General features: G+C 45.1%; 1 protein-coding gene across 1 annotated transcript in view; it reads left to right on the top strand.

Moving 5' to 3' along the window:
- Positions 1-1687: 1687 nt before the first annotated feature.
- Positions 1688-18284, top strand: part of cygb2 (cytoglobin 2) — a gene marked incomplete at both ends in the record, with an annotated part of 84533 nt that continues 67936 nt past the window's right edge. Inside the window, one exon of the mRNA XM_079840635.1 lies at positions 1688-1968. Within this exon, the coding sequence (XP_079696761.1) occupies positions 1688-1968 (281 nt within the window). The remainder of the gene's footprint in view (positions 1969-18284) is intronic.

Genomic DNA, 18284 nt, shown 5'->3' with positions numbered 1-18284 from the left:
AAATGGCAGAGTCCGTCACGGGCCGGACCTTTACAAAGTGACATCACTTTGTACAGAATCTGCAAAACGGCTTGTTCTGAGAGACTGCGTATGATTTATAGAGATTAAAAAAAGTAGTGGGTGGATTTTTATCATTATAGGGTGTTTGTGTACACACACTGCAAACACACATTTATGTTTGAACACCATGTAAAAGTGAATTTTGCATAATAGGTCCCCTTTAATTAACCCTGACCCTTCGTAAATATAGTTACATTTTTTATACTTTTATGTTATTTCACACAGACTCAGCTCTTTAATTAATTCAACATTTTCTGTCTTGACTAGAGATTCTACTGGAGATCCACTAATGTTGTATAACCATCATTTTTAAACCACCAAAATAGTACATTCTGTTGATCCTTGATCAATATTTGCTGATATTCTTAAAACTACCAACACACTGAATTTGACACTCTCACATTCTCTGCCTTTTTACTAATAACAGAAGACGGAGAACAGTGAAATGTCAACTGATTAATAATTTATTTATTTGTTTATAAGGATCCCCAGACACAAAATACAACTGAAGCTCTGTTCACTGAACCATTTGAATGAGTCACACTAAATTATTAAAGGTCTGGAGCTCAATTATGCCCAGCTTCTCCCTATTTTGCTCCACAGACAAATGACTGGAATTATCTTGTCGGACAGATGTTCACTATAGCAATGTACCAAATAGGCACACTCACATAAAATATTCAAGATGGTGCTTGTAAATGAAGTGACTGAGATTAAGTTGTTTTGTGTCAGTATCCTCTTTTATTATTATGCATTTTCAAAAAGTCTGTTGTGTATGTTTATATGAAGAAATCATGAAAAAATAAATAAATATGGCCAGATGGTCAGTGTTACTTTGGGGTACAGTTGTGGGGAAAATAAAGCAACAGCTTTGCATAATCTCACAAATATTCAGTACAGTGCATTAGGTATACAGGCATATTTCCGTAGTAGAATGCTTTAATATTCTGTCCTCAGATTGCTTTTCTTTAAAAAAAAAAAAAAGGTACCAAATAATTATTATTGTTTTTCATTTGTTATTTTGATTTCTATAGACCCTATTGGCGAGAAGTAATCCTCTTCATTCTTTAGGGAAAGCTGGACATCTCTGGATCTGGACATCTTAATAATAATAATAATAATAATAATAATAATAATAAACTATAAAAAATAATACTTTTGTGACAATAGTTTTGTCTGAAATTATGTGTATTTTATTTTGCGTAATAGGCTTCATATTTATTTTTTTATTTTTTTAAAGAACGTGATTGTTACGTGTGGTTTGAATCTGTGAGTGTAAAGGCACAGCTTGTGGCTTGATAGGTAACAGGAATTTTCATGCATCTCTCTCTCTCTCTCTCTCTCTCTCTCTCTCTCCCTGTCACTCCTCCCTTCAGCTCTTCAGCTCCCTCCTTCTCCTCCACACGTTCCATATCTGAGGTCATTACAAATCCAGAAGTTCCAAGCACAGACAACATCTGTGTTAGAGGGTAGACAAAGACCTGAGCAGCTTGGAAGACAAGGGACGGAAAAGCAGACAGAGAGAGGAAGACAGTGACAGCAGATATATATTCATCGAGCGATTGTCAGTAGTGAAATCATCCTGCCGGCTCAGGGGAGTGAGGGGCACAGGGTGAGAGGGGGGCGGATGCACACTCTCTACTCTATTGCCCTGCGTTTCTGTTGCCCCCTCCGCCAACTTCGTCGCTCCTCTCCACCACCACAACCTCTCATTCCACCGTCTGTGCCTGCTTCAGGCGCAAGTACCCCGTGGTGCGTCTGTGGCATGGAGAAAGAGAGGGAGGATGAAGAGACAGAGGGGAGGGAGAGACCAGAGCCGCTGACAGATGTGGAGCGAGGCATCATTCAGGACACCTGGGCGCGTGTTTACGAGACCTGTGAGGATGTGGGCGTCACTATACTGATCAGGTGCAGTAATTTGCCAAAGAACCATTAGAAGTCTTGTTTTAATGTATTTGCACAGTGTTGAAATAGTTGTAATATTTTATGTGTTATGATAATACCATAAAGGTTTTTGTAATTGTGAAGTTCATAGTTACCAAATCAATATTTTTCCAAAACAGTCTTCCAGTTTTTCAATCATATGAACTTTAAATCTCTTCTTTGGCCACAAATCTTTTTCATTCTGCCATTAAATGTGCTTCTTGTACATAACAGCATGTGCAGCTGCACAGTGGGCAGAAAAGAATACTGGCAAGCAGACCTTTCATGGTGGATATTCTATCACACAGGGACATGCCGCTGGCATACAAACACATACACAGTAAATACAAACAGGTGGAAAAAAATAATGAAGCAATCATGATTTACATGATTTTACATGAAATACATTATTTGAAAAGAACTATAGATAATGTCTTTCTAAAATGTGACATTTTTGTTCTTGCAGCTGGCATTCCCAAATTAGGTTTGATAAAAGACAGATGCCAATGGAAGATGTTCCATGACATCTTTTTCCACATGCTTTTTCTCAGTGTCAAAGCTTTTCCAACATGCACACCATAGAGGAAATTTACAGTAGTTTAACACTCACCAAACAGAATTTAGCAGTTATAGATACCTCCTACAGTATTTCTTAACCCCTGAAATACCTTTGTATGGTTTTGTGATAATTCGGTAAATAGTTTGCATTACTCACAGTTCTTGGTGTGTTTACAGTGCTGTATTGCATAAACTGAAATAAACAAAAAATGTCTATTAAAAATGGATAAACTCATAATTTAAAATATATGATATAATAGCAGTTGACTATATTAACTAGATTATGCATATTAGATATGTTTTTCTGTAGTCTCTTCACACACATAAGCGAACATAATCAGTTTTAAATAGGCAAAGCCTACAGGACTCATTAAAATAGAATGCTTTAGGTTGCCAGGACAACTGTCAGGGATAATGTTGTGATTTTAGGTTATTAGACTGTGTGTGTGTGTGTGTGTGTGTGTGTGTGTGTGTGTGTGTGTGTGTGTGTGTGTGTGTGTGTGTGTGTGTGTGTGTGTGTGTGCGCGTGCGTGCGTGTGTGTGTGTGTGTGTGTGTGTGAGTGTGCATGCGTGCGTGCATGTGTGTGTGTGTGGTTCAGGTATACCTTACGTTATGGGGACAAAATATCCCCACAAAGATGGCAATATTCCCCACTTGGCCTTGTGGGGAAATGTTTTGATCCCCAAGCGATAAACAGCTTAAAAATCATGTCAAGTGCTGTTTTAAAAATGTAAAAGGTATCCTGTGATAAGTAGGTTTAGGGGAATGTACAGGGTTTTTTTACAGTTTAAAAATAATTTTGCCTATGTAAACTCAAAAAACATGTTTTGTGTGTGTGTGTGTGTGTGTGTGTGCGCGTGTGTGTGTGTGTGTGTGTGTGGCTTATCTGTGGATACTCAGTATTGGCACCCTCTGATGTCTCTCACTCTCCTGTTGGCCAAATTGTTTTCTTTGGCACATTCTGGATGCATCTTTCAGCTCCCTCTGTTATATCTTAACATTCTAAAAACTGTATCTGTGTCCTGTCTGTGTAGTCTATGAACTGTTAAACATATGCACCAAATCTGATCTAAATATTTACATTTTATAATACAAGAAACATTTGAGATTACACTGAGAATTTTACCAATCTATTTTAAAGTGCCCTTATTATGCTATTTTAAAGGCTCGTACACCTTTAAGAAAAATGGTTCTAAACAGGACCAAATTAGGGTTCTTCGGCTCGTAACAATAGCAGAACCCTTTTTGGTGCTATATAGAACCCTTTTTCCCTACTGAACCATGCTTTAAGAAGTGCTATATAGGCGCTATAATGGTGTTATAAATAACTTTTTAAATAATAGTTTATTTCATTTATACTAGTATCTTTATATTATTAATGTTAGTATTTTTTATTATTTATTAATATAGTTTTTTAGTCCTCTATCTGCCTGGTCTATATTGCCACAGTTGGATTTACATAAAATAAACCCCAGCATGCTGTGTCAATTAGGTACTTTTATTTTTTATTGACATGACAAAATGTAGCAAAAATGACAGTGTTCTAACAACAGTTAGCTGAATACATTAATAAATAACAATTTACATTGAACATGATACAGATGTTTATATTATGAAGACCAAGTTCCAGTGTAATATTCACAATCATCTATGATATACGTCCATCTTTATGTGTGTTTTGTGAGTGGCAGTTTCTCTCTGCAGATGATGAAGTTATGGTACGTGACAGCACCTGAAATACACAATTGAGTTTAGAGTTACAGTTTGTCTGTACATTTAATTATGTAAAAACAAGTATGTTTATGAAGGCCAAAATTAACAATAATGTACAGTAGGCCTATGTGAACCCTTTACTTTTTTAATAGGAAAAAGTTATATAAAGTCATGGGATAGCCTTAATGTTTTTTGTGACTAGGTATGTTTAGGCATAAAGTAATAATAGTTAAAAAATTATAGATATTTTAAGAAAGAAATTGTTTACCTGTTGAGAGTGTGTTGACAGTCTCCTAGTTGTATAGCTGAGCTCCAGGAAATCAGTCATGAAGTGGATTTGGCAGTTACAGATTTGAAAAACAAAAAGGCGGGAATAAAGAACCCTAAACTCTAGCACAAAGAACCATTTTAGGGTTCTTAAGGATGATACGGTTCTAAATAGAACTGTTACTAAGTGTAAAGAACCTTTAAGGAACCATCTTTTTGAGTGTAGTTTTGTAATACTGTGAGTTAGCTGGAAACTTACACAATATAAAACACAAAAATAATGTATTTTGAACACCAGGTTGAAAATATATACATCAATAATTATTCATATTTACAGGTTGTGATTCTGAGGAGCAAGCTGGTCCAAATAGACGGGTGAATTGACCCATCTTTCAAGATCAAGCATTTTGCAAATCCTGCATTGAACTCTGAGATTTGAGAAGCTGTCGTCAGTAACATCACGTGTTAAAGAGTGGGTCAAGTTGTTTGCGGGCGAACAACGTATAACATAGGCAGGCATTATGCAAATGTATTTCTAGTGACGTACAAACGACTCATACAGGTGGTTCAAAATCAATTCGTTCTTCTAGGAGACAATGGGCCCTATCTTGCACCCAGCGCAATTGACTTTGTACACCGACGCATGTGTCATTCCTATTTTGCACCCGCGCAAAGCGCGCTTTTCCCTCCACAGAAGCACGTCGCTAAACTAGTGAATGCACTTGCGCTCCCTGGGCGGTTCAGCGCAAAAAAGGAGGCGTGTTCCGGCGCAAACAATCCCTGGTGCTATTTTGCTGTTCCATTAAACAATTGCGCCACTGACCAGAAAAAACCTAGTCTAAAGTCAGTGGCGCGTTGCGCGTTGTTCATTATGCTATTTTAAGGGCGCATGCTTGACCATAATGTATAGCGTGCACAACGCGCATACACTTTGCTCATGTAATCTACACAGATGCAACAGTTATTTTTGCAAATCATAAATTGTTACACTAAAAAAATATTAACACATGAGATGACGGAAATCATTGTGGTGTGCGACGAAGATGTGAAAAAATAGGCATAAATCTAGCTTACAAATGATTCAGGCTAATTGTAATAATTAAGGATAAGACCTGTTTGTCCAATAGTGGCAAGACATATAGCCTATGTATATAAGGACATCTGACAAATTGGTTTGTCCGTCAAGAACCAGGAACAAAAATCGACTGAAAAACTGAAAAAACTGAAAGACTGAAAAAAAAAAGACTGTGAAATCACCTTTACCATAATGTACAACATTACAACTTCACTTCTCTGTCTTTCACTGCTCTTACAAGAACATCAGTCTCCTCGGCTGTGAACCGCTCCTGGCGTGCGCCTGGTAAATACGCCATAATAATAGCAATCCATAATGGAACTTGCGCACCTGCTTTTAAAGGGAATGTTGGATGACGCTCGGATTGGTTTATTCATGTTACGCCCAAACCACACCTATGAATAATGAAGCTACTTCAGACCAACCCATTTTAGATTTGCGCCGGGCGCAAGAGCCATTTATCCCGCCGGGAAAATAGCAACAGCGCCGAGACCCGCCCACAAAGTTACTTGCGCTTCGCGTTTTGACACTTGCGTTTCAGATCGTTAAAATAGGGCCCATTAACTTTATTGTGCACTTTCAACTTTACAGCTTTGCAGAACGTTTACATTCACAAACACTTATATTACACACTGCATGAAAGGGAATATACGAAAAACCATAATAGGGGAACTTTAAATTAAATACATTTATAATTAACATTTATGCATATTTAACTCATTTTATTTTATATTATTTAGCCCTTAGTACTCACACTTTTAAAGGGATAGTTCACCCAAAAATGAAATTTCTGTCATGAATTACTTGCCCTCATGGCGTTAAAACCAAGCGGCAACCTCCCGGCGTTTCTCTTGAAGCCAATATGGAAGTGACATATACTGCAATTCATCGACTGGCCGCTAGGGACAGGCTCCAGAAGGGAGCAGAATCTCATTGAGCCCCATGTTAAAATGCCCAACTTTACAGCAGATTAAAACATGTTGTTACAAGTATACAGGAGGCAGACACAGATGTTAACAGGTAAGGGTAGTTTATTAGACCACAGTAGAGCAGGTGTTGTGGAGCAGGTGAGTAAACCGGTTGTTGGTAGATTAGAAGGTGATACGAGAGAGAGAGAGAGAGTTACTGTCTTTTGTTTTGTAGATGGAAGGACGCTGGAGCCTGGAGGTCGCTGGAGACTGGAGATCGTTGGAGACTGTAGATCGCTGGAGTACTGAGGGACGGACAGGAACACACCCACACAGCAGACAAGGAACACGGAAGGAAGGAGACACGCTGGAGACAGGTAAGTATCAGTAGTAGAGTCCTTGAGGTAAGCATAGCCTGAAGTATATGCGAACGAGACCGGACGTGGAGTGCTGTGTGGTTGTGAGTCTTGTAGTGCTGGTGATGAGTGTGGTGATGAGGTGCAGGTGATGGTGATCAGTACTCTGGGGAAGGAGTGCGCTGTGATTGGTGGAGGGTGGAACCTGACGTGTCTGTGACAGTACCCCCTCCTCCACGGCCCGCTCCAGAGGGCCGAGAACCCCGACGCCGTGAGGGACGTCCTCTACCCCGCGGAGCTGGCTTCTCAGGATGACTGTCGTGAAAGGTCTGGAGTAAACTGGGATCTAAAATGTCGTTCCTTGGGACCCAGGAGCGTTTTTCGGGACCATATCCTTCCCAATCCACTAGATATTCCAGCTGACCACCACGACGTCGGGAGTTCAAGATCTCATTGACCTTGTAGGCCGTACCGTCCTCCAGGATGAGTGGAAGGGGGGGTTCGGCGGGAACTACGTCAGGTCCTGTGGGAGAAACAGAGGGGTGGTGAGCTTTCAGCAGTGAGACATGGAAAGTGGGATGTATACGATACCCTTGTGGCAGACGGAGTTGATAGGTGACTGGATTGACCTGCTTGGTGATGGGGAATGGGCCAATGAACCTGGGACTCAGCTTTTTGCAAGGCAGACGCATTCTGAAATCTCTGGTAGATAGCCACACCAGCTGACCATGCTGGAAGACAGGGGTGTCAGAACGTCGGAGATCAGCTACCATCCTGCGTCTGCGCAGGGCCCGTTGCAACTGATGGTGGGCTGAGAGCCAGACCCTCTCGCTCTCTCGGAACCAGTAGTCCACTGCAGGAACGTCGGAGGGTTCCCCATCCCAGGGGAACAGTGGAGGTTGAAAGCCGAGTACGCACTGGAACGGGGTGAGTCCTGTGGTCGACTGTCTCAGAGAGTTTTGGGCGTACTCGGCCCAACCCAGGAACTGGTTCCAAGAGTCCTGGTGGTCATGACAGAAGGTACGTAGGAAGCGGCCAATTTCCTGTACCTTCCTTTCCGTCTGCCCGTTTGACTGTGGATGAGACCCCGACGTCAGGCTAACGGCCACACCTAGGAGTGAGAAGAACGATCTCCATACTCTGGATATGAACTGGGGACCTCTGTCTGATACAATGTCCTCTGGTACTCCGAAGTATCTAAAAACTTGGTTGAAGAGTGTCTCAGCTGTTTCCATGGCAGTAGGCAGACCTGGGAGTGGGATCAGACGACAAGATTTAGAGAAACGATCTACCACTACTAGAATGGTGGTATTACCGTCTGAGACCGGCAGGTCAGTGATGAAATCTACTCCTAGGTGTGACCATGGGCGTTCTGGAACGGGCAGAGGAAGGAGTTTACCAGCTGGAAGATGACGCAGAGACTTGGAAATGGCACACTCCCTACAGCCCTGCACGTACCTTCTGACATCCTTAGCCATCCCTGGCCACCAGAAGCGTTCTTTTAGCAACAAGCGGGTTTCATTGACCCCCGGGTGACCAGTACCAAGTGACGTGTGAGCCGAGTGAATGGTGGGAGTGCGTCGTGTCCGAGTGAGGTACAGCAAGCCAGGTGGACAGCCCGGCAGAGGGTTCGTGGAGGCATTGGAGGAGGGGATGGTTTCTTCGGACCAGATAATAGGACTTACGATGAGGGAGCTTGGAATAATGGGTTCTGGTTCTTCGGTCTGTTCGTCAGGAGCATGCAGACGGGAGAGAGCATCAGCTTTAAGATTCTTCGTACCGGGACGATAGGAGATGGTGTAATTGAAACGGGAGAAAAACATAGCCCAACGGGCTTGTCTGGGGTTTAGTCTCTTGGCTGATCGCAGATACTCAAGGTTTTTGTGATCTGTTAGCACCAGGAACGCATGTTTGGCTCCCTCCAACCAATGCCTCCACTCTTCCAAGGCAAGCTTGACTGCAAGGAGTTCCCTGTCACCGATGGAGTAGTTGACTTCCGCCGGGCTGAGCTTGCGGGAGAAGAAGGCGCATGGATGGAGTATACTGGGCGTCCCCTGCTGCTGCGATAACACCGCTCCCACTCCGGTTGTGGAAGCATCCACCTCCACGAGGAAGGGCCTTTCCGGGTCTGGATGGACTAGTAGGGGAGCGGTGGTGAAGGCTTTCTTGATTTGGCTGAAGGCGTTGGTGGCTGCCGGGGTCCAGGACAGAGACTTGGGCTTATTGCGTAACATACTGGTGAGTGGATGAGTGATAGAGCTGTAACCTTTGATGAATCGTCTGTAGAAATTGGAGAAACCTAGAAAGCGTTGGAGTTCTTTTATGGTAGTGGGTTCTGGCCAGGTTGTGATGGACTCCACCTTCCTCTCGTCCATCCGGATGCCACTGTGATCTATGTGGTATCCCAGGAAGGAAACGGATGCTTGGTGGAAAGAACACTTTTCGGCCTTGAGGAACAGATGGAACTGACGTAGACGGTTGAGGACCTCCGCAACGTGTTGGCGATGTTCGGCCTGGCTCCGGGAGTAGATGAGGATGTCGTCGATGTAGACTAGGACGAATCGATGGAGAAACTCCCGGAGCACCTCATGGATGAAATCCTGGAATACGGAGGGGGCGTTTACCAATCCATACGGCATGACGAGGTATTCATAGTGTCCAGTAGGGGTAATAAAGGCAGTCTTCCACTCGTCCCCCTCACGTATCCGGATGAGATTGTACGCGCTGCGGAGGTCCAACTTGGTGAACACAGTGGCACCACGGAGATGTTCGAGGGCTGCTGGGACGAGAGGAAGGGGATACCGGAACTTAACAGTGATTTTGTTGAGGGAACGATAATCGATGCATGGCCGCAAGCCTCCGTCCTTTTTTGCCACAAAGAAGAAGCTGGATGCAGCAGGGGAAGTAGACGGCCTGATGTAACCTTGGGCGAGGGCTTCCTGGATGCATTCCTCCATGGCCTTCTCCTCCGGGATGGATAGTGGGTATATCTTACCCCTTGGTACTGGTTCACCCGGAAGCAGGTCGATGGCACAGTCCCATGGCCGGTGTGGAGGCAGCTTGGAAGCCCGTTGTGGGCAGAAGACATCGCTGAAGGGGGCGTAACACTTGGGGACATCGACAGAGCGTTGTTCAACTGGACTTTCGATGGATGTGGCACAGAGAGTTAGATCAGGCAGAGACAAGGATGGAAGAGGAAGTTCAGTTAGACATTGAGAGAAGCAAGTGTCGCCCCACTTCAGGATTTCGCCCGTCTTCCAGGAGATGGTAGGGTTGTGCTGCTCCAACCAGGGGCGCCCCAGAACCACATCAGCAGTCGAATCCTCCAGAACCAGCATGTGAGCCTCTTCCCGGTGTAAAAGCCCTACTTGTAGAGTGACTGGTCCAGCCACGGTACGGACGTGCTTGCGACTGAGGGGTCTTCCGGTTATTGAGCTGATCCTGTAGGTGGTCGGAGACGGAGTGGTCTTGAGGCGTAACTGGCGGCAGATGGCACCAGAGAGGAAGTTGCCGGCTGACCCCAAGTCGAGGAGCGCGACCACTTAAAGGGAGACATTAGCGGCAGTAAGGGTGACGACAGTGGTGAGTGGTTTCATTTTATGATCAGCAGGAATAATGGCACTCACCATGGGTCGCGGAGGTCGTGTGGGGCATGCAGCTATGAAATGCCCAGGCTCACCACAATACAGGCAGAGACGTTGGGTCAGCCGACGGCGGCGTTCTTCAGGGGTTAGTCGGGAGTTCTCTAACTCCATGGGTTCGTGGGCTGGTTCTGGGGTGCTGACGGGTTTGGATCGGCGGAAGGGCACGTTGAAGGGATACTGGTCCTGGTGCTCTTGGATGCACGCCTGCATGCGAGTGGCGCAGCGAATGGAATGCTGGATGAACTTCTCAAGGCCGATGGAGTCCTCGCATGCAGCGAGATGCAGCCGTACCCGAGGTTCCAATCCTTGCCGAAATGTTGTTATCAGCGCCTGTACATTCCATCTGCTGACTGCTGCAAGCGTTCTGAATTGCAAAGCATAATCGTAAATAGACATGGATCCCTGTTTTAAATTATAAAGTTTCTCACCAGCTGAAGAATCTGTGATCGGTTTTCCAAACACTTCCCGGGAGTGGGAAATAAACGCTGCGTATGATTGCGTTACCGCACCCTGTTGTGACCAGATGGAATCGGCCCACATTAATGCTTTGCCGCTGAGCTGAGAGATAATGAAGGCGATCTTGGAAGTGTCGCTCGGGTACAAGTGCGGCTGCATCTCCAGGACCAGTGTGCATTGCAGCAGGAAGCCGCTGCAATTCTCCGCCGATCCTGAGTAGGGCGCCGGTTTGGCCATGGGACTAGCATACGGAGGTAGTGAAGGAGGGTTGTTGACAGATGGGTTAGTGTTCGCTGGTGCAGGTGAAAGAACAGTAACTGGAGTGGGTTGTGGAGGAAATGTACGCCGAAGCGCATCTACCAATTCCTGGAATGGATCCGGTTGGCTCATACTGGGTCTTCGGTTATGGTCCGGTCTTCTGTTACAAGTACACAGGAGGCAGACACAGATGTTAACAGGTAAGGGTAGTTTATTAGACCACAGTAGAGCAGGTGTTGTGGAGCAGGTGAGTAAACCGGTTGTTGGTAGATTAGAAGGTGATACGAGAGAGAGAGAGAGAGTTACTGTCTTTTGTTTTGTAGATGGAAGGACGCTGGAGCCTGGAGGTCGCTGGAGACTGGAGATCGTTGGAGACTGTAGATCGCTGGAGTACTGAGGGACGGACAGGAACACACCCACACAGCAGACAAGGAACACGGAAGGAAGGAGACACGCTGGAGACAGGTAAGTATCAGTAGTAGAGTCCTTGAGGTAAGCATAGCCTGAAGTATATGCGAACGAGACCGGACGTGGAGTGCTGTGTGGTTGTGAGTCTTGTAGTGCTGGTGATGAGTGTGGTGATGAGGTGCAGGTGATGGTGATCAGTACTCTGGGGAAGGAGTGCGCTGTGATTGGTGGAGGGTGGAACCTGACGTGTCTGTGACACATGTTTACAGCCTGGTACAAATTGTGGTTTTGGTCTATACGGCTAATTTTACCCTTCATGACAACTGTGAGGGGGGTGAATTTATTATATAAAGCATTAAAGTTCTGCATAATTAAGGGCGTGGTCCCTTCGAGTGACAGGTGGATAGCCATCTGCTGTCTGTTAGTCATTGCGTCACTTCAGCTCCGCCCACATCCCGCTTTTTTGCCCATTTTCTGTTATCCGGGAGTGACGCGCTGCCAGGATGGCAACGGCCAACATCTGTAAAATAGTCCAGTGGTTCAACCTTAATTTTAAGAACCGACGGGAATACCTTTTGTGTGCAAAAACAAACAAAAATAACAACGTTATTCATAAAATTCGGTCTAGCCTGTGTCAGTCTCCTACATACTTCCGTTGTAAATAGCGCAGCGCCTTCCACTGGGCCTTCGAGATCTATGGCAGCCGATTGCTATTCACGTGAGCACCATGACGCATGCGCGGGAGCTGCAACGTAAACAGCATAGGAGACTGGCACAGGCCAGAACTGAAAAATTGTTGAATAAAGTCATTATTTTTGTATGTTTTTGGACACAAAAAGTATTCTCGTTGTAGAAGAGGAAGTTAAGCAAAAGCACCCTCTGCTGGACAGCATTATCCATTCAACAACCATACAGGACGAGCCTACGTAGTGATCATGCACTGATCACGCGAACGGACAGCCAATCAAAACACAACATTAGTCGAGTGAACCGCTCATTCGATACACTGATTCATAATGCTCCGAAGCTTTATGAAGCAGTGTTTCGAAATCGGCCATCACTATATAAGTCGTGATTTAGTTTTCCAACAAAAATATTCTTGTCGCTTTATAATATTATTATTGAACCACTGTACTCACATGAACTGATTTAAATATGTTTTTAGTACATTAATGGATCTTGAGAGAGGAAATGTCATTGCTGGCTATGCAGCCATCGGATTTCAACACAAATATCTTAATTTGCATTCCGAAGATTAACGAAGGTCTTACGGGTGTGGAACGGCATTAGGGTGAATAATAAATTACATTATTTAAATTTTTGGGTGAACTAACCCTTTAAGGCTATTCTTTAAGTCTCTGAAGACAGTTCTTCAAAAAAGTTAATTATTTTGTAAAATGTAATGCTTAAAATTGTATATAAAAATACATACTTTTACATACCCTTTACATGTATTATTATTATTATTATTACTTATTAACCCCTTGCCCCCCCCCCCCCCCACACACACACCCCATTTTGGCAAGTGGGGCATTTTGACATACCCATGGTAAAAAGGCTGCTGCTCACAAGTTATTCTGAATAGACACATAACAAATATATTTCTAGAAAGCCAACACCTGAGAGTTTACAGCGGAATACTCAGACAGTTATTCATATGGAGATATATAGGTTCAAATATAAAAACAAAAAATTAAAATATTAAGAATATATTTTTAAATGTATAAAAATATTATGTGAATGTAGTATAACAACTTATAACCACAACTCGAGTGAAGCCACAAGAGTGGTCATGCTTCATTTCAAATCTGAGGCTGTTATGTCCAAAACTATTAATTTTATGAAACATTTTCAGAGACCATGTCAGAATTTTTTTAGAGAAGATGTTATCAAATATGTTGGCCTGCAAACACCCATTTGCAGTCTTTTGTCTAATCTCTGGCGAGGAGAACAACTCAATTCATGCTATAATGTCCTCAATTGACTATCGTTTTACACCTTTGAGTGTGAGACTTAATCCTCATTATTGATTTATCGTTATTCCTTTGTTTGTATTCAGCTATTAGCAATAGCCTTTATGATGGCACAAATGGCTCATTAAGCCATTGAGCACTCTCAGTAATCCACATATTATCTGAAGTCTTTCTAAAAACAAACAAACAAACAAACAAATAAATAAATAAATAAATAAATAAATAAATAAATAAATAAATAAATAAATAAATAAATAAATAAATAAATAAATAAATAAAACACATCCTTGGAACCTTATGTGAATTATTGTAACAAAATAGACAAAGCTTCTGGTCCAACAGGTGCATTAGAGCAACAGTTAGCATCAAGCTACATAACACAATATAAATATTAAAATTACACTTTCACTCAAAATGTCACATTAGACCACCATCGAGTGTTTGTATTAGCTTCCTGTCACGATATAATGGGGATTTCATTCATATGGTGATGTTAAAACACGTTATATTTAGCATTTTATATGGAGCTCATTGCTAGCCGTTATAATGTAAACATCCATTATTGATATAAAATAGCCGAAATCACATGAAAAATCACACAAAAACCTTATACCATAGTTATCGTGTGCTTATTAGTTTCTTCATTCACACATATAAATGTAGAATTGGTTCGTTCTTCACAGAGACAGAATGAGGAAGTGTTTGTTTGTTACCCACAGAAGAGCGTCATGCAGAGGGCAGGATTGAGCATGTAAAATGATTGAAAGCAGTAGAGAACGAATGAGTGCATGATGACTCATCTGACGCAAATCAGAAAGAGGAGAGACAGAGAGAGCTGTGTACATGTTTCAGCTGAATGGAGATCGGATAATTCAGTGAGAAATTAATATAAATGGTTTTCTGTATGGCGAAATATTTTGCAAACGTGATAATAAATCAATATTTCTCCAAATATATGCACTTTTGAACTAAGAGCTGTCCAATATTTGTAAAAATTATAATTTTCCATCCACATTTTCACTGGTTACATCAGTAACTGGGTATCGTTCCCTTTCGAAAATGGTTCACGTGAATTGCGTCGCTAGAGCTCTGGCTCCCTTGCAACTCTAGGGCATTCACGTACTGAATTACATCAACGACTGGTTAATTCTAGCTCAGTCAAAGCACATAGCAGTTCAACATCGAGATGTTGTTCTTGCACATATAAAGTGGTTGGGGTTAAGGCTCAATGTCTATAAAAGTGTGCTTCTTCCAGCTCAGAGAACGTCTCAGTTACGTATGTAACCTGAAGGAAGGGAACGGAGACGTTACATCAGTTACTGACGAAATGGGGGTTTCGCTTAGAAGCCAATCGCCTTTGAGATCTACAAAACGAGCCAATGGCATGAAAATGCCATGGGTCTGCGGAATTTGCATAATGCAACGCCCCACCACGTGGGTATAAAGGGCGTTGCATTGCACACTCGCATTATGTTTACCTGGGGGCATTGCCACCCACCATGGTATAGCGGACTCCCCGATACCGGGGAGGAGATCGTGCGAACTGAATTGCATAGCCGAGCCTGATGGTGCGAGCGAGCCAGCTGGACAGGTTTTGAAGCGCTGGCCAGGCTCCCAAGAACTGAACCAGTAAGGGTCATGCGAACCACAGGCGTGCCCACGATGGGGCAGCGAGGCAGAATGACCAGCCCAGACATGGGAGACCAAGGAAGGACCAGCGTTCCACGGGGGTCTTGTCTGCCAGGGTGCTGGCGACAAAGGGGACTGAGAGTGGTGAGGCTGTGCGCCGCCCACTGCCAGCCGCGCCCTCTTGGAGCAAGGAGGTGAATGTGTCAGTTCTTTCTTTAACCATGTATAGGGTGCCGCCGACCATGAGGCCAGCGGCGGAAGGGGAAAACCAAGGATTCTCCCCCGGCCCTCCACCAGGGGAAGGAGTGGTCCTGTTATTAGCAGGCTGGGGGGCTGGGACGGGCGGGGCTGCCTTCCTGCTACGTCCTCCGTGCTTCAGCCCGGGTGAAGGCTGCTGTTGGGGGCGAGCGTGAGGGGCTGGAGCCACAGGAGGGCGACCTCGGCGGGGACCAGGCTGAGGCTTCTGTGCCGGCTGCTGGGTGGAGGCAGCAGCTGGCCCCCGGGGCAGAATATGTTCTATTGCCTCAGTCTGCTTCTGAGCGGCCGAGAACTGTTGGGCAAAATCCTCGACTGCGCCGCTGAATAGCCCAGCCTGGGATATGGGAGAATTGAGGAAGCGGGTCTGATCAGGTTCTCTTATATCAGCCAGGTTGAGCCATAAGTGGCGCTCCGGGACCACTGAAGTGGTCATCACCTGACCCAGAGAGCGCGCAGTAACCTTCGTCGCTCGTAGAGCACCTTGGCCTGGTAGACCTGAAGGATGGCCATAGCATGCAGGGCGGACACGGCTTGTCCCATGGCTCTGTAGGTCTTCGCCACCAGAGTAGACGTAAACCTACAGGCTTTGGACGGGTGCTTTGGGTCAGGTTGAAGCAATCTGCGGGCAAAGCTGCATCGCGACAGAGCGTTCAACAGGGGGAACCCCAGTGTACCCTTTCTCCGCGCCGCCATCGAGAGCAGTGAAGGCGGAGGTGGCTGCCGAGTGATCACGAAAGGTCAGGGGAGACCTCCACGATTTCGACACCTCATGCACTTCCGGGAAGAAGGGCACTGGGGGTTGGTGGGCGCCTTTGGCACGGGCCGCGCCCAGATACCAATCGTCCAGCCTCGATCGCTCGGGACATGGCGGAGGGTTCCACACAAGCCCAAGGCTCTCAGCTGCCCGGGAGAGCATGGCTGTAAGCTCCGAATTAGACTCGGGCAATGCAGGAGCTCCCGAAGGAGGCAGCTCAGCCGAATCCTCATCTCCAGAGGAGTCCAGCCCACCTTGTGATGCGGTGATCGACATGGTGTCATCTGGCAACACCACGGGTAGCAGCGTGCAAGATGGGGGTGTGGCCCGAACGCGCGCTCAGCGTGCACAAAGCCCAAGCATGCCAAGCAGCGTTCATGCCCGTCAAACGGACTAACCTGTCGACCACACCCAGAAACGGTGCACGGGCGAGACATCTTGAAAAAGACGTGTCACTTGCAGCTCTTTTAGAGAGGAGTTTGTACCCTGCAGAAATGCTGAAGCGCCCAGGGAGAACGCGCACTCTGTGCGGATCACTGCACAGATCTGACAGGAATGCGGAACTCGCTGGAACGCGCCGTCACACCAACACTCTGGAGAGAAGCTCGTTTTGAAGAGATATAGACGCACAGGCAAGTAATACTCGGCTCTGAAGCAGAAACACAACACTTCGAAGGTCTCTTACCTAAACCATCAGGGGGGTCTGAGATCATGCCATCTATACAAACTGACTCACTAGATCTTCCTGTGGGCCCAGGGAAAACTGCTATCACTAATTACATTCCTGGGCATCAAATCCAGGGAGCAGCTGTCCTGTTGAGGCAGGGGCTGAGGCCCAGGGAATGGAGACTCCACCTCCATGGAGCTCCTGTGGGAGAACTTTGGTCAAGCGGAAGTAAACCTGTTTGCATCTCTTGAGACAACACACTGTCCACTGTGGTTCTCCCTTACACCATCCAGCTCCTCTTGGACTAGATGCGATGGTACAGACGTGGCCGAGGCTGTCTAGTCTCTTAAAAGAATTGGAGATTTACAGGCCCTGTCGGTAGCTCCTTCATGCCTGGAGCTTTTGCTGGGCATGGTGAAAGCCTTTCTTCAGCCTAGGCTGGGTTATATCCCTATGGTCCCCACTAATACTGTGGGCCCTATTGTACTGCGGGCATTCTGCCCTCCACCTTTTCTAACCCCAGACTAGGAGAAATTTAATCTGCTGTGCCCTGTTAGAGCTTTGGATGCTTATATCCACAGAGCTGCCCTGTGGCGTAAGTCAGATCAGTTATTCATCTGTTTTGGGTAACCCAGAAAGGGCTGTTTGGGCTCACTCCACTAAGATTATGGCTGCTTTTAAAGCTTTGCTTTCGGGAGTTTCCCTTCATGAGGCTGCAGGCTGGTCCTCTCCGCTCACCTTTGTCAGGTTCTATGACTTGGACTTTGGTACCACTCCAGGTTCGAGAGTGCTCTCTTCTTGATTGTGTAACAGTGGAAGTACTGTAGACAGTAGGCGTTTGTCAATGTCAAGGAAGGATCCTCGGAAGCCAGAATTCCGAGGATGCTACGTCATCGACATCCGTCGGACTGTTCCAATGTCGAGGATCCTCGGAATTTCAACCAAGGTCTGAGTCCTTCGTTCGAAAAATATGCCATATACAGGAAAGGATGCATACGAGTAGACTTTGCGCTCTTTGTGCTCTCAAATCACCCACAATCCTATGCGCGCATCTTTGCTATCTTGTTCAAAAAATAAAAATATTGGACGTTGGCGGAGTCGGAACGTTAACGGGGCAATATGCTTTCAAGTGTAAGTATTTACGTTACCAAACATTTGTTATAACCGTAGTAAATATAGTAAATATAGTAGTAAATATTCTCCATCTACATGTCATCACTGGGATCGGTCATTCAGAAACATGGCTTTTCCTTTCACTACTATGCCGACGACACTCAACTCTACTTCTCATTTCAACCAGATGATCCATCGGTTGGTGTTCGTATCGCTGCCTGCCTAACAGACATTTCTGCCTGGATGAAGGAACATCACCTTCA

Source organism: Gobio gobio, assembly GCF_949357685.1.
Source record: "Gobio gobio genome assembly, chromosome: 17".
In the NCBI taxonomy this organism is placed as follows: Eukaryota; Metazoa; Chordata; class Actinopteri; order Cypriniformes; family Gobionidae; genus Gobio; species Gobio gobio.
The sequence above is the reverse complement of the archived record's forward strand: the minus strand, read 5'-3'. Positions and strand labels throughout refer to the sequence as shown.